Genomic DNA, 14,421 nt, shown 5'->3' with positions numbered 1-14,421 from the left:
CTAAGTATTATTCTAATACCAATGAAACTGCCAGTTTTGCCTTTCTGCATCTTAACACCAGTCAAGTAATACTAAACAAACATGGTTATTGGTCTATGTATTTCAGTGCTTCTGATTCAAACAAATAGAATACAGATGCTTAAAATGCCCTGTATTTAAAGATAGATTTAAAGATTTCCTTACTATTATTCTATGTAAGCTGCGGGGATCCACAACAGACACTTCTCTTCTCTTTAAGGCAGTTTATTTACACACGGGTGACCATTTCAGGATACAAAACAAATAATAAAATTAAATCCTGCCCACTGGGCTCTAACTTCACACATGAAGAGTTCCCTTACTAAACTTGGCCCCTTGTGGACTACCAGTAAGAAAACACATAAGTAGGGGGTCACCCCTGTACTCACATCTTCTGAGGGATTGCTCAGCCTCCTGGCTTTCCTCAGTCAGACAGACAGACCCTCTGTCACTTGGTCTCCTCTCTCTACATGTTGCAGTAGCAAATGACATCCCAGCCCCTCTGGGAGTTCCTCACACAGGCAGGTGTCCTTCCTGCTCTGAGTCCTGCTCTGAGAGAGATTCCTAACAGGCCCACTAGAACTAAATACCTTTCCACAGGACAGCCTTCCTGTGGAAGATGAGCTCTAATCCATGAGCTGGACTACTGGATCGGAGTACCTGGCTTGCCTGCTCTTTCCAGAATACCCCAGCTTCCAGGACCTGGCCGCCAAAGCCTTTAACGAGAGAACCTATTCTCTCTTTATGAACACCCTTCCTGGTGCCTACCTCTCCCACTAAGGAGAACTTAAAGGGAAAACACACATTTTCCCACATTGTTTTGGTCACTCTACCACATCTATTACCGTTCTTTTGGAAACAATAGTTCTTTCTAAGTGTCATTTTCTTAATATTTCCATGCACTGGGAGTGTTTCTGTCCTAGGTTTGGAGAGGACACAGTTTCTGCGATTGAGTCTGTAGGCTAAACCAGCATTTATCTGAACTGTCTTTTGTAATCTTCAAGTAGCTGCTGTATATCTGACTATTAGAATAGGAGAGGTAAATAAGCAAACACTTCTTTATTATATGTATGGAGGATAGGTATTAGACTGGCCAATACATGGATCCACTTGTTGCTGGTAAGATTATTATTCAGTCACAATTGCATCTCACAAGTGCATGATTCCAGATGGGTTTAGAGGTAAGGGCACTATATGGGCACTTTCCAGACACAGGGCTTAAACATTCATCTCAGATATAAGAGAGTAAGCGGAAATTACAGCAGCTGAACTTGGCTCCTGGTGCCAAGAGAGAACCCCCCCTCCCCTTGGCCAACACACACAAGTGAAAATTCATTCTGCATCTCTGCACTGCTGCTCCCCCCACCCAAATCTCACCCACCCCTTCCGTGTCCCTCCTGTTCCCGCCCTGACTGGGGAAGTTTGACAGGAAGCACCAGCTGCTTGTGTGTCTATCACAGAATTCCTGTCTTATGGAGCCAGGGTCCCCGGATACAGCCAGGGGGTCAGGTAATGTTCCCTCCTCCCACCTGCTGTTGTGTTCTGTATAGTGTCACTGAGTATCACCTCTTGTGCCACAATCTTGCTGGAGCAGTGCCGGGTGCTGTTATACAGATGTCGGAGGGCAGGCAAGGGCTGAGTCTGCTGATTAACCTGGTGAATAAATAGAGAAGTGTTAGTGTTACACAATTAGTGGCGCAACTACATATTACTGGGCCCCACAGAAAAAAAATTTCAGGCCCCCTCTAACCCTAAATGTCTAGAGGTTTTTATTGAAATTGTATATGACTCAGGGCCTCATGGGGCCCTATACCTCCAGGGCCCCCTGCAGCCGCAGGGTCTGCTTCCTCTGTAATTATGTCCAGATGACACAGTCTCTTGATATCCCATGTGCTAGACAGGCACTACTGCAGGTCAGGGCTCAGTCAACATGTGCTGGAAGAGAGGCAGGTCAATATGTGGAATAACAGTGGAATTTTAGTGGGGGCTGAAGAAAAGTCACCGTGTTGGATTGGGGTCCAGGCCTGGTGCTGCAGCTGGAATAGAGATACAGGCTCATACACAGGCTCATACACAGGCTCATACAAATCTAGTGACACCTCAGCAGCTGACATAATGGCTCTGGGTGTAAACACACAAGAGAGACGATATGAGCGGAGGGGCAGCCCAGTGTGGAATAAGCCTTATAGAGAAATGTGTGTCAGGAAGAGCAGAGATAGGGCATGGGGGCCACACCCTGTGTGACAGGACAGATAAACAGCCTTAAAGTGGACCTGTCACCCAGACACAAAAATCTGTGTAATAAAAGTCCTTTTCAAATTAAACATGCAATCCAATTTCTATTTTTTATTAAAGCATTCATAGCTGGTGTAAGCTCATTTAAAAATCTCAGCTGTCGATCAAATATTGTCTGCCCCTCCTCTATGCCATGGGCATAGAGGCGGGGCAGACAATTACTTTCACTTTCCATTCAGCACTTCCTAGATGTCACTGCTCTCCCCACATTCCCCCGTTCTCTTTACCATTTAATTGTGTAGCCAGGGCATGGGGATGGACATCGGGTCCCCCATTCTGGTGCACAAACAAGATTCTGAGATGATACAAGGCTTTCCTTAAAAGCAGTGTCCACATAATGGCTTCTGCCTGCTTGTTATAATTGTGAATTCCCAGACTGAAGGAAACAAGATTCAAATAATTTATATAGTGTAATTAAAGTTAATTTTGCTTGACTAATGTGATAAAATAGGATTTGGAATAATTTTTTTGGGTGACGGGTCCCCTTTAAAGGAAAACTATACCCCCCAAAATGAACACATAAGCAACAGATAGTTTACATCATATTAAGTGGAATATTAAAGAATCTTACCAAACTGGTCTACATATTTAAGTAAATCTTACCCTTTTACATCTCTTGCACATACTACTAGACAAGTATATTATTATGAAAATGGTTTGTTTACATGAAACAGGGTTTTACATATGAGCTGTTTTATGCAATATCTTTTTATAGAGACCTACATTGTTTGGGGGGTATAGTTTTCCTTTAAGGGAAAAGTTGTGCCTACACCACCAATATCAGGACCAAGGAGAGAGAGCTCTGCAGTGTCAGTAGGTATGAGAGAGAGCTGGGGTCAGGGGGTCCTTTATTACACATACGCCCACGGGGCAGTTCTACAGTAAGAGCTGGTACTGTCAGTACTCTGTTACACACACAGACACATATGTGGCGAGAGACTGGTGAATTGCTAATGTGGTGCCTCTATTAAAAAAGGATCCCGTTCTCAGCCTCAAAACTATAGGCCAGTTAGTCTGAGGTCAGTGGTAGGAAAGCTTTTTGAAGGGTTAATAAAGGATAAGATACTGGACTTTATAGCAAATCATAATAATATGAGTGTGTGCCAGCATGGTTTTATGCGTAATAGATCTTGCCAGACTAACTTAATTTATTTTTATGAAAAGGTAAACAGGGACCTCGATTCTGGGATGGCAGTGGATGTGATTTACTTAGACTTTGCTAAAGCATTTGATACAGTGCCACACAAAAGGTTACTGGTTAAATAAAGGAATGTTGGCCTGGAACATAGTATTTGTACCTGGATAGAGAACTGGCTAAAAGATAGACTACAAAGAGTGGTGGTAAATGCAGGTTATGCACTTTGGCAGAAATAATATAAATGCAAGTTATACACTAAATGGCAGTGTGTTGGGAGTTTCCTTAAATGAGAAGGATCTTGGGGTCTTTGTAGATAACAAGTTGTCTAATTCTGGGCAGTGTCATTCTGTGGCTACTAAAGCAAATAAAGTTCTTGTATAAAAAAGGGCATTAACTCAAGGGATGAAACATAATTGTGTCTCTTTATAGGTCCCTGGTGAGGCCTCATCTGGAGTATGGGGGCAGTTTTGGACTCCAGTCCTTAAGAGGGATATAAATGAGCTGGAGAGAGTGCAGAGACTAAGTGCAACTAAACTGGTTAGAGGGAGGGAAGAGTTAAATTATGAGGGGAGACTGACAAGGTTGGGGTTGTTTTCTCTGGGGGAAAAAAGGCGCTTGTGAGGGGACATGATTAGACTTTACAAGTACATTAGAGGACATTATAGACAAATAGCAGGGGACCTTTTTACCCATAAAGAGAATCACGTACCAGAGGCCTCCCCTTCAGACTAGAGGAAAAGAAGTTTCATTTAAAGGAACAGAGTAGGGGGTTCATCACAGTGAGGACAGTGAGGTTGGGGAATGCACTGCCGGGTGATGTTGTGATGCTGATTCAGTTAATGACTATAAGAGGGACTTGATGGACTTTGTCTTTTTTAAACCCAATTTAACTATGTAACTATATGTAACTATGCGGTTATATCATCTCACTGGTGTGCACTATAGGTACACTGGCATTACATGCAAAACAACGGCAAACATCTGCTGCTTGAAATGGAATACGGTTTTAATTCCCCCAACTAGCAAATGGTGTTATGCCTGGCTACAGAATTGCACTCGCATTTGCACTGCATTTGCACTCATGCATGTGCCCTAGGAACGCCCCCAAAATCTGAGGCTTCTTAACTCTCTCTTCTTCCCAGGATATACAGAATGAAGATTTGACTGACCCTAAAGGCCCGACCTTCTCTGATTTGCTCTCATGCACAGAAGGCAAAAAGAAATGGCACCCTGGGCACCCGCACTACTCCTCTGTGTCATGGTCCCTTGTGTTTGTGCAACCAAAATCTGTGCGTTTAACATGCAACATTTTGGAGAGAAGAAAGTAGCCAAGGAACATATATTAAACCTCATAGTTAAGGTAAGAAAACCCCATCAGCAGCAGTTCCTACACAGGATGGAGTGGGGGCAAAATACTTTTCTGCCTCTACTCTATAGTTACAAGTAAGTACTAGTAAGTATTTGTCTATTCTATTTTTCTATTTATTTTGCCCCCCCCAGTTACTCTGCCCTCATCTTGTAATGTGTTACTTCCCTCTCCTTGCAGCTTCTTCATTTCCTCTTATTGTACTTTGTAATCCCCCCAGTCTGGCCTAATCATTTTATGAGTTTCTGTACTGAATTAGTGTCAGGGTTACACAGAACTTCTTGGTTCCCTCATTCAACAAGCCTTCATTGGGTTAATGTTAGTGTTAGTGTTCCTTCTCTCCCCTTAATAAGTTGTATGTTGCCATGAAAAGCATTGCTCATACTAGACACGGTTTCTAATCATGAGAATAAAATCCTGTTCCAGATAATCCAGAGATGTGAGATCTCAGTTCTTCAGGAGGTGCAGGACCCCAAGGGGCTCGCTTTATCCAGACTTCTCCAGTCCCTAAATAAGTAAGATCTATCTGGGTGGGAGCCCCTAAATCTTATGCAGAATGCTTATTACTCTTATTGTCTCTCCTCAACTCACAGAGCTCATAAGAAAGACACATTCATGGCTGTCACCAGCCCCCCCTTGGGCAGGAAATCCTACACAGAGCAGTATGTCTTTATATACAGGTACGTTTGGGCAAAAGGTTAGGGTAGAGGACGAGTCTCCTTTATCCAGGGCACACATCATTGTCCCTTTTATCTTATTGCTGTAGTTGGTTTGGGGATTAAGGCCCAGTCTGTAGGCCAGTTAGGGGGAGATTTGGGGTGAGTGCTTATTTGTGCCCTGGGTACCCCTGGAACTATAGCAGGGTGACACCCCAATGTTTCTATATATCTGTAACCTTGTTATGAGCTAAGGGGGCCCAGCCTGAAGGACAGTTAGGGGGAGATTTGGGGTGAGTGCTTATTTGTACCCTGAGTACCCCTGGAACTATAGCAGGGTGACACCTCAATGTTTCTATATATCTGTAACCTTGTTATGAGCTAAGGGGGCCCAGCCTGAAGGCTAGCTAGAGGGAGATTTAGGGTGATAACTTATTTGTGGGAACGAGGGTCTTAGAAACCCCCCTTGACAACGCCTAAGCCATGTGCCGAACCACCTAGTCCTAAAGAGCCAAAGTCCCGAAGACCTGAAACGCAGAGGACCCGAAGTCTGGAAAAGACCTGAAGTTGAAGTCCCTAAGCCGCGAAAAGACCCGAAGCCACAAAAGGAGCCTAATAGCCTAATTCTCGACCCAACCCTAAGCCGGACCCTCCCTAATACACCTGTCCCGGTCCACGGTTCCCTCTCTATTTATAGACTCGCACCCACCCTGCAGTGACATCACAAAAGGGGCGGGGGTGGGCGCAAGTCTATAAATTTAAGAGCCGGAAGCAGGGAGTGTTAGGCTGAGACCCGAAGATTTTGTGCAGGGACCGCCCCAAACCTGCCTGACCCATGGGTAAACCTGTGGGTCCCACGGATTTAAAGTCGGCCTGTATATCAGTGGAGCCTAAGGTAAGTTTCACTGAATACCATTTTTTTAAATTAAACCCCTGACCACCAATGTTTTTTTAAAAAAATGTATGGGGGCCCTGTGCCAATGTTCTTTTTTAGGGGTCCTGACCAACAATGGCTTTTTATAACTTGTGGGGAGGGGTTACTGTTTTAAGAACTGATGTCTGTGTGGCCTATTTACTATAGTGTGAGGTGCGCGGGATCTGGGATGGGGCTGGACTGGGGTGGCGGGGGACCAGGGGGCCCAGAAAATGTTGTTGTACTGGGCCCCGTGATTTCTGATGGCGGCTCTGTTTGATCCCAATGCACTAAAAGTCTTACTGTATTTGTGTTCCTCAGATCTGACAAAGTCCAAGCAACCCAACAGTACAAATACGCTGATGATGACTCTGATGCCCCCGATGTCTTTGCTCGAGAGCCTTATATTGTGCGCTTCTCTGTGTTTGGCAAAGGTTGGTGGTTCCTCTGACACTTTCAACAGAAAAAGTTCCCTCCTGTATTTAAACCACTGAACTGTTTTAGTCCCTAAAAATCCTTATTACTCTCTCAGGTCCCCAAATACCTTCAGTTTAACATTTTGTCACCCGCAAACAATTGCCTCTGGTGCAGGTTACAGCCAGAAAATACCCTTGCACTAAAATCACTAAAATCAGCAGGTTGCACATGAGTAGTATTGTGAGACAATGTTGAGGAAATTACACACTGTCATTTCAGTGAGCTGCTAGGCAAGGTTTTTTTTAGGGCATTGTGTCATTGGGGTTGAGGAATTTGTGCTGAGGTGAGATAATGTTCTATCAGATGATTTTGACCAGTCAGCTGAATTGGCTTCTTTAGCTCATTTGCTCTTTCTGCACGGCATGTTGCCAAACAACACAAGGCAAAGCTGCACCAAAGGGAAGGTTCTAGCACTTGTCACCGACTCTTGTCTGGAAACAGGAATCCATCTTTTCTAAATACTGTTTCAAAGCATTGTTACTGTTTACTGGTTTACTATTATAATACAACTCCTAATTCCAAATGCTGAATCACTGTCTTGGGCTTTGAAAGTTTTAGGGTTAGGGTTAATCTGTATAGCAGAATTTGGGGACAGCAGCTCCCAGTAGGCACTGGGTGTCCATAAAAAAGAAGTGCTGCTATTAAGACAAATAACAGTGGGTATTTCCCATCATATTCACAAACCTCTATCTCCACTTCTCTGAATTAAAAAGACACTTAATTATATTGTTTCTGAATGTGTCATTAACTCCTCCTCCTAAACCTGCCAGTAGACTCTGACTGTACCTGTTACGTTGCCCTAATGATTGTGCCTTTAGCTTCTTCTCCTCCTAACCAGTCTCACACCACTGGGCGATATATCAGAGCAGGTGTATAAGGGTTACGCACTGTACCTGTGTCTTGTACTAATGATTGTCCCTTTAGCTCCTCCTCCTAAACCTGCCAGTCTGCCATCAGGTGACTCTCACTGTACCCGTGTCTTGTACTAATGACTGTGCCGTTAGTATCCAGCATATTAAGACAAAGCACTTAGGTACTTACCAGCATGATCCTTTGCATACAAAGAAGGTAAGGTTAAAGGGATTGTTCCACCTTACCACACTTTTTCCAGTTCAGTTGGATTCAGACAGTTTCTCTCTCTCTCTCTCTCTCTCTCTCTCTCTCTCTCTCTCTCTCTCTCTCTCTCTCTCTCTCTCTCTCTCTCTCTCTCTCTCTCTCTCTCTCTCTCTCCATTAATAGTGCTGCTCCAGCAGAATTCTGCACTGAAATCCATTTCTCAAAAGAGCAAACAGATTTTTTTATATTAAACTTCAGTCACTCTTTACTGCTGTACTGCAAGTTGGAGTGATATCCCCCCCTCCCCCCCCCCCAGCAGCCAAACAACAGAACAATGGGAAGGTAACCAGATAGCAGCTCCCTAACACAAGATAACAGCTGCCTGGTAGATCTAAGAACAACACTCAATAGTAAAAACCCATGTCCCACTGAGACACATTCAGTTACATTGAGAAGGAAAAACAGCAGCCTGCCAGAAAGCATTTCTTTCCTATGGGTAAATTTATCAAAGAGTGAAGTCCCACCACTAGAGTAAAATTCTGCAGTTCTCCATTCATTTCTATGGGATTTTGAAAGGCATATTTATCAATGGGTGAAAGTGAAATTTCACCCTTTGATAAATACGCCTTTAAAAACCCAATAGAAAGGAATGGGAAGTGGCAGAAGTGGCAGAATTTCACTCTAGTGGCGGAACTTCACTATTAACTTTTCCCATGACCAGGGGCAGCTGGGAAATTGACAAAATGTCTAGCCCCATGTCAGATTTCAGAATTGACTATAAAAAAATCTGTTTGCTCTTTTGAGAAATGGATTTCAGTGCAGAATTCTGCTGGAGTAGCACTATTAACTGATGTGTTTTGAAAAAAACATGTTTTCCGATGACAGGATCCCTTTAAATAGGCAGATTACCTCTTGTTCAACATGAGTTCAATAATAGGGCTTTTATTAAAAATAAAGAGCCGACACAGAACCAAAACTTAGCTGTTACTGATGTTGCGCTGGGGGAAAATAATAGCTTTTTAATGGGGGAAAAAATGTCATGTTTTGCTCACAAATCAAATGTAATTGGGTCTCTATGGTTTGCTGCACCTTCAGGGTTACGGGACCTGGTTCTGGTGCCCATGCACACAGTGCCAGAAAACGCATCCCGGGAAATAGATGCGCTGTATGATGTGTTCCTGGACATTATGGTACGCTGGGATGCAAAGGTAACTGAATTGAACTGACTCTTTTGGGCAGGTCTGGACTGAGATTCAAAAAAGGCCCTGGCATTTCTGCTACACAGCACCTCACCAGCCCAATAAATAGTGACTGTCTATGGCAACTTACAGCAGCCCCTATGGCATTTGCCAGAACCCACAGATTGCCAGTCCGGGCCTGCTTTTGGTAGAAAATAGACATCAGAGTGGCTGCACCTAGAAAATATCCCTAAACACTCTGAGTCCTAATGCCAATCTGCCTCCATTATATGCTGATTTCTACTTCATACACATCATTCTTTACATGAAATACTTCATTATAGAGGTTATCTAACATGGGGGTGTTTGTGAGAGGTGAATCCCATGTAAGGGGAGTTGTGCAAATGTTCATGGAGCAGTTGGGGGGTGTCACACCCCATGGGTAGTAGCCAGCTGGCAGCCCATTTTTTTCTCTTTATTTGTGCAGAGATTCTTTTCCCACTGGCTGAACTATTTTTCTCCCAGTACCCCAACTCCTTTGCCTCTACTGATCTCCATTCTGCTTCCCTTTTCCAGAACATTCTGTTCCTTGGGGATTTCAATGCTGCTTGCAGTTACCTCTCCAGGAAGAAGAAGCGCACCCTTCGCCTATACAAAGACGAGCGATTCCATTGGTTGATCGATGACAGTGCAGACACCACAGTCAGGGGCAGTACCAATTGTGCCTATGACAGGTGAGAGCTCATCTCATGATGTCATACCCTGCTGTGATGCAATATCTCATGGCTCATTTATACAGCCTGTGCATCGCTGTGTGAAGAATCTCCCTATAGGTTTACAGAGAACTGTCTAAGACTTGTACTATTGGGTCACTCTACAGGATTGTGGCGTATGGAGAGCAGCTGATGACCAATGTCCAGACTGCTGGAGTGTATAATTTTACAAAAGAGTTGGGACTCAGTGAGATACAGGTGAGAGCCACACGTGGACTGCACAAATCATTATGCCAATAATCTCCCTGTGCCAGCAATCCCGAGCACCCAGCAATGGTTCCATAGCCCATCTGTGCCAAGTCATTAAACTTTCCCTGCCCCCCTCCCAACCCTACATCTGCCCTCCATAATGTCTGGTAGAAGTGGGACAGCACTGATGGTTGTTCTGTAGGGTGAGGGGACCACGGCATGTGGAAAATTAGTCCTATTGCTGGCCTGCACCAATGCAGATTGATTGCAGAATTGAGATATATAAATAAGAAATTCCCAGTATTCCACATCTTCTGGAAACCATTCCATTAAAAAAGTGGGTGTGTTGGCTCAGGGTAATGTCCATGTCAGTACTAGTGGGGGCTGCACTGAAACATTCAGGGTCCCATTAGAGAGAATTCCTATAAGTGCCTTGGAGCTTCCAGCCAATTCTCAGTGCAGCCATTTATCAGAGCCCCAGCCCTTCCATGGTGGGATGTACTTACAGTGACACTTGTGTTAGAGGGGCATGAGGCATATCACTGTTTTTTCCTGATCTGTTGCAGGCCCTGGAAATCAGTGACCATTACCCGGTGGAACTGGATCTGAATGGACAGAACCCTCTCCTACCATCATGCACTCTGCTCGCCCTGAGTTTCCTGGTATCATTTATATCACAGACTTGGGAAAAGACCCCAATATACTGAATGGGACTTACTGTAATATTTAAACCGACATTGTCATCTCAGGGAGTCATGAAAATAAATGCCCTATCCTGCACACACACACCCACACACTCATACATATATATATATAAAGTAAACTGGAGAAGCTTTAGCTACACATTGCAACCCCATTGTCCCTCAAAAACATCTGCTACGTCAACCCTAAGTCAGAACCAACCATTTATTCACATATTTCCTGGTATTTACATAGTGCCAACATATCCTGCAGTGCTGAGATAATACAGCATTCCCATCAGGCCCCAGTGAACTTATACTCTAATGTTCCTATTTCATTTCCATCAATCCAAGGCGCCATGGAGTTTATATGCTAATATCCCTATCCAAATCCCATCAGTCCCCACACCAACAAGTTTACAATCTATGCTCCCTATGACATTCCTATCAGTCCCTACCCCAGTGAGCTTACAATCTGAGGTCTGTATCACATTCCCATAAGTCCCTGCCCCAGTGAATTTACAACTAAGCTCCCTATCACACTGCCACACAACCATTGATAGTAAAGGGAAGTCGCCAGTAGCAAGAGGTTGTGATATAAAGGGTCACTCTCCTAATAGCAATGTTAAGGATAAAAATGAATACACAATCATATTCGATTTGCATTATAATTATACATAACCTTACCATGTCACATGACCCTTGCTGCTGTCTTTATTATAATAAAGGGCCCATTAAAAATGATGGATTATACTAACCCTTCTTTGCACTTGTCAGTATTTCTCATGCATTATTCTACATTTCTCTCTCTTTTTCTAATGAATTATAAAGATATTTTTTGTCTCAGTTATTTCATGAATTTTCCAATATTTCTGTGAATTACACATTGCATATTCATATATTTCCTATTTATATAGAACTGGTATGGGATCCGTTAGTCTAGAAATTCGTTATGGAGAAAGATCTAAGTTATGGAAAGACTGTGTCCCATAGACTCCATTTTATTCATTTATTTTTTTTAAAAAAAATTGATTCCCTTTTTCTGTGTAATAATAAAACAGTAACTTGAACTTGATTCCAACGAAGATATAATTAATCCTTATTGGAAGCAAAACCATCCTATTGGGCTTAAATAACGCTTACGTGATTCTATAGTAGAATAAAGCTGGCCATAGACGCAATGATCCGATCGCACGAATCGTGGATTCGTATGATTTTCGGACCGTGTGTGGAGAGTCCCGACATTTTTTGTCCGGCAGAGATCGGTCGTTTGGTCGATGGGACAGGTTAGAAAATTTCTGTCGGCTGCCGATAATATCTCTGCGTGTATTGCCGATGGTACGATTTTCAGTGGAAGACTGTCACCAGCTTTGTCTATCGTACGATTACTGTCAGGGGCAGAAAATCGGCTCATCTGTTATTTAACTACTTTATTTCATCTGAATGGTAAGACTTTGATCTGAATGGTTAGTGGCAGATCGGGAGATGGGAAAGTCCGATCGTACATTGATTCTTACGATCGGATCTTTGCGTCTGTGGCCAGCTTTAAGGTATAAAGATCTGGATTATGAAAAGATCCAGTATCCAGAAAGCCCCAGGTCCCAAGCATTCTGGATAACAGGTCTAATACCTGTTCTGACATTTGTGCAGCAGAGATTATATACCATTATGTAAACAATCCAGACATTTTACTAATATATGTGTAATATATACACACCCCTTGCAGTTCTCTGGATGGAATTGAACCCAGGACCCCATCGCTACAAGGTAATAAGAGCTGATTCACATTTCAAGTATTGGTAGGAAGGGTTGGTATATGGGTTTATAACACAAATTTGGGGGGTGGGGGGGTTGGTATGTGGGTGTATAACCCAAATGTGGGGGATGGGGGTTGGTATGTGGGTGTATAACACAAATTTGGGGGATGGAGGGTTGGTAAGTGGGTGTGTAACACAAGTTTTGGGGGTGGGTTTTTTTATGTGGGTATATAACACAAGTTTGGGGGATGGGGGGTTGGTATGTGGGTATATAACACAAGTTTGGGGATGGGGGGTTGGTACATGGGTGTGTAACACAAGATTGGGGGATGGGGGGTTGGTATGTGGGTGTGTAACACAAGATTGGGGGATTGGGGGTTGGTATGTGGGTGTGTAACACAAGTTTGGGGGATGGGGGTTGGTATGTGGGTATATAACACAAGTTTGGGGGATGAGGGGTTGGTACGTGGGTATACAACACAAGTTTGGGGGATGTGGGGTTGGCACATGGATGTGTAACACAAGATTGGGGGGTGGAGGGTATATAACACCAATTTGGGGGATTGGTACATGGTTGTGTAACACAAGATTGGGGGATGGGTGGTTGGTATGTGGGTATATAACACAAATTTGGGGGATGGGGGATTGGTACATGGGTGTGTAACACAGGATTGGGGGATGGGGGGTTGGTACTTGGATGTGTAACACAAGATTGGGGGTGGAGGGTTGGTATGTGGGTATATAACACAAATTTGGGGGATAGGTGTTGGTACATGGGTGTGTAACACAAGACTGAAGGATGGGGGGATTGTATGTGGTTATATAACACAAGATTGGTGGATGGGGGGTTTGTATGTGGGTATATAACACAAGTTTGGGGGATGTGGGTTTGGTATTTGGAGGATGGGGGGTTGGTACATGGGTGTGTAACACAAGTTTGGGGGATGGGGGGTTGGTACGTGGGTGGATAACACAACTTTGGGGGATGTGGGTTTGGTATGTGGGTATATAACACAAATTTGGGGGATGGGGGTTGGTACATGGGTGTGTAACACAAGATTTGGGGATGGGGGGTTGGTACATGGGTGTGTAACACAAGATTGGGGGATGGGGGGTTGGTACGTGGGTGGATAACACTAGTTTGGGGGATGGGGGGTTGGTATGTGGGTGTATAACACAAGTTTGGGGGATGTGGGTTTGGTATGTGGGTATATAACGCAAATTTGGGGGATGGGGGTTAATACATGAGTGTGTAACACAAGATTTGGGGATGGGGGGTTGGTATTTGGGTGTATAACACAAGTTTTAGGGTATAGGGGTTAATATGTGGTTATATAACACAAGTTTGGGGGATGTGGGTTTGGTAAGGGGGTATATAACAGAAATTTGGGGGATGGGGGGTTGGTACATGGGTGTGTAACAGAAATTTGAGGGAATGGGGGTTGGTACATGGGTGTATAATAAAAGTTTGGGGGATGGGGGGTTGGTATGTGGGTGTAAAACACAAATTTGGGGGATGGGGATTCGTCTTTTGGTGTAAAACACAAGTTTTGGGCGATGGGGTTGGTAAGTGGGTGTAAAAGACAAGTTTGGGGAATTGGGGGTCGGGACGTGGGTGTAAAACACAAGTTTAGGGGACAGGGGTTGGTACGTAGGTGTAAATACAAGTTTGGGGGACAGGGATTCGTACCTAGGTGAAAACACAAGTTTGGGGGACAGGGGTTGGTATGTAGGTGTAAAGCACAAGTTTGGGGGACAGGGGTTGGTACGTAGATGTAAAGTACAAGTTCGGAGGACAGGGGTTGGTACGTAGGTGTAAAGAACAAGTTTGGGGGACATGGGTTGGTATGTGGGTGTAAAACCCAAGTTTGGGGTACAGGGATTGGTATGTGGGCGTATAACATAAGTGCAACTGTTTGCTGTGA

At 43.9% G+C, this 14,421-nt stretch overlaps 1 protein-coding gene across 1 annotated transcript; it reads left to right on the top strand.

Moving 5' to 3' along the window:
• Positions 1–1,454: 1,454 nt before the first annotated feature.
• Positions 1,455–11,496, top strand: dnase1l1.S (deoxyribonuclease I-like 1 S homeolog). Its single transcript, NM_001097151.1, is given in 9 exon segments — positions 1,455–1,527; positions 4,594–4,811; positions 5,244–5,332; positions 5,411–5,497; positions 6,708–6,820; positions 9,015–9,127; positions 9,674–9,831; positions 9,978–10,068; positions 10,626–11,496. Coding segments are annotated over 8 exon segments (951 nt in total). The 5' UTR covers positions 1,455–1,527; positions 4,594–4,652; the 3' UTR covers positions 10,767–11,496.
• The last annotated feature ends 2,925 nt before the right edge of the window (positions 11,497–14,421 follow it).

This window comes from Xenopus laevis, chromosome 8S (genome assembly GCF_017654675.1).
Source record: "Xenopus laevis strain J_2021 chromosome 8S, Xenopus_laevis_v10.1, whole genome shotgun sequence".
Classification (NCBI taxonomy): Eukaryota; Metazoa; Chordata; class Amphibia; order Anura; family Pipidae; genus Xenopus; species Xenopus laevis.
This window is presented reverse-complemented; position numbering and strand designations above follow the sequence as displayed.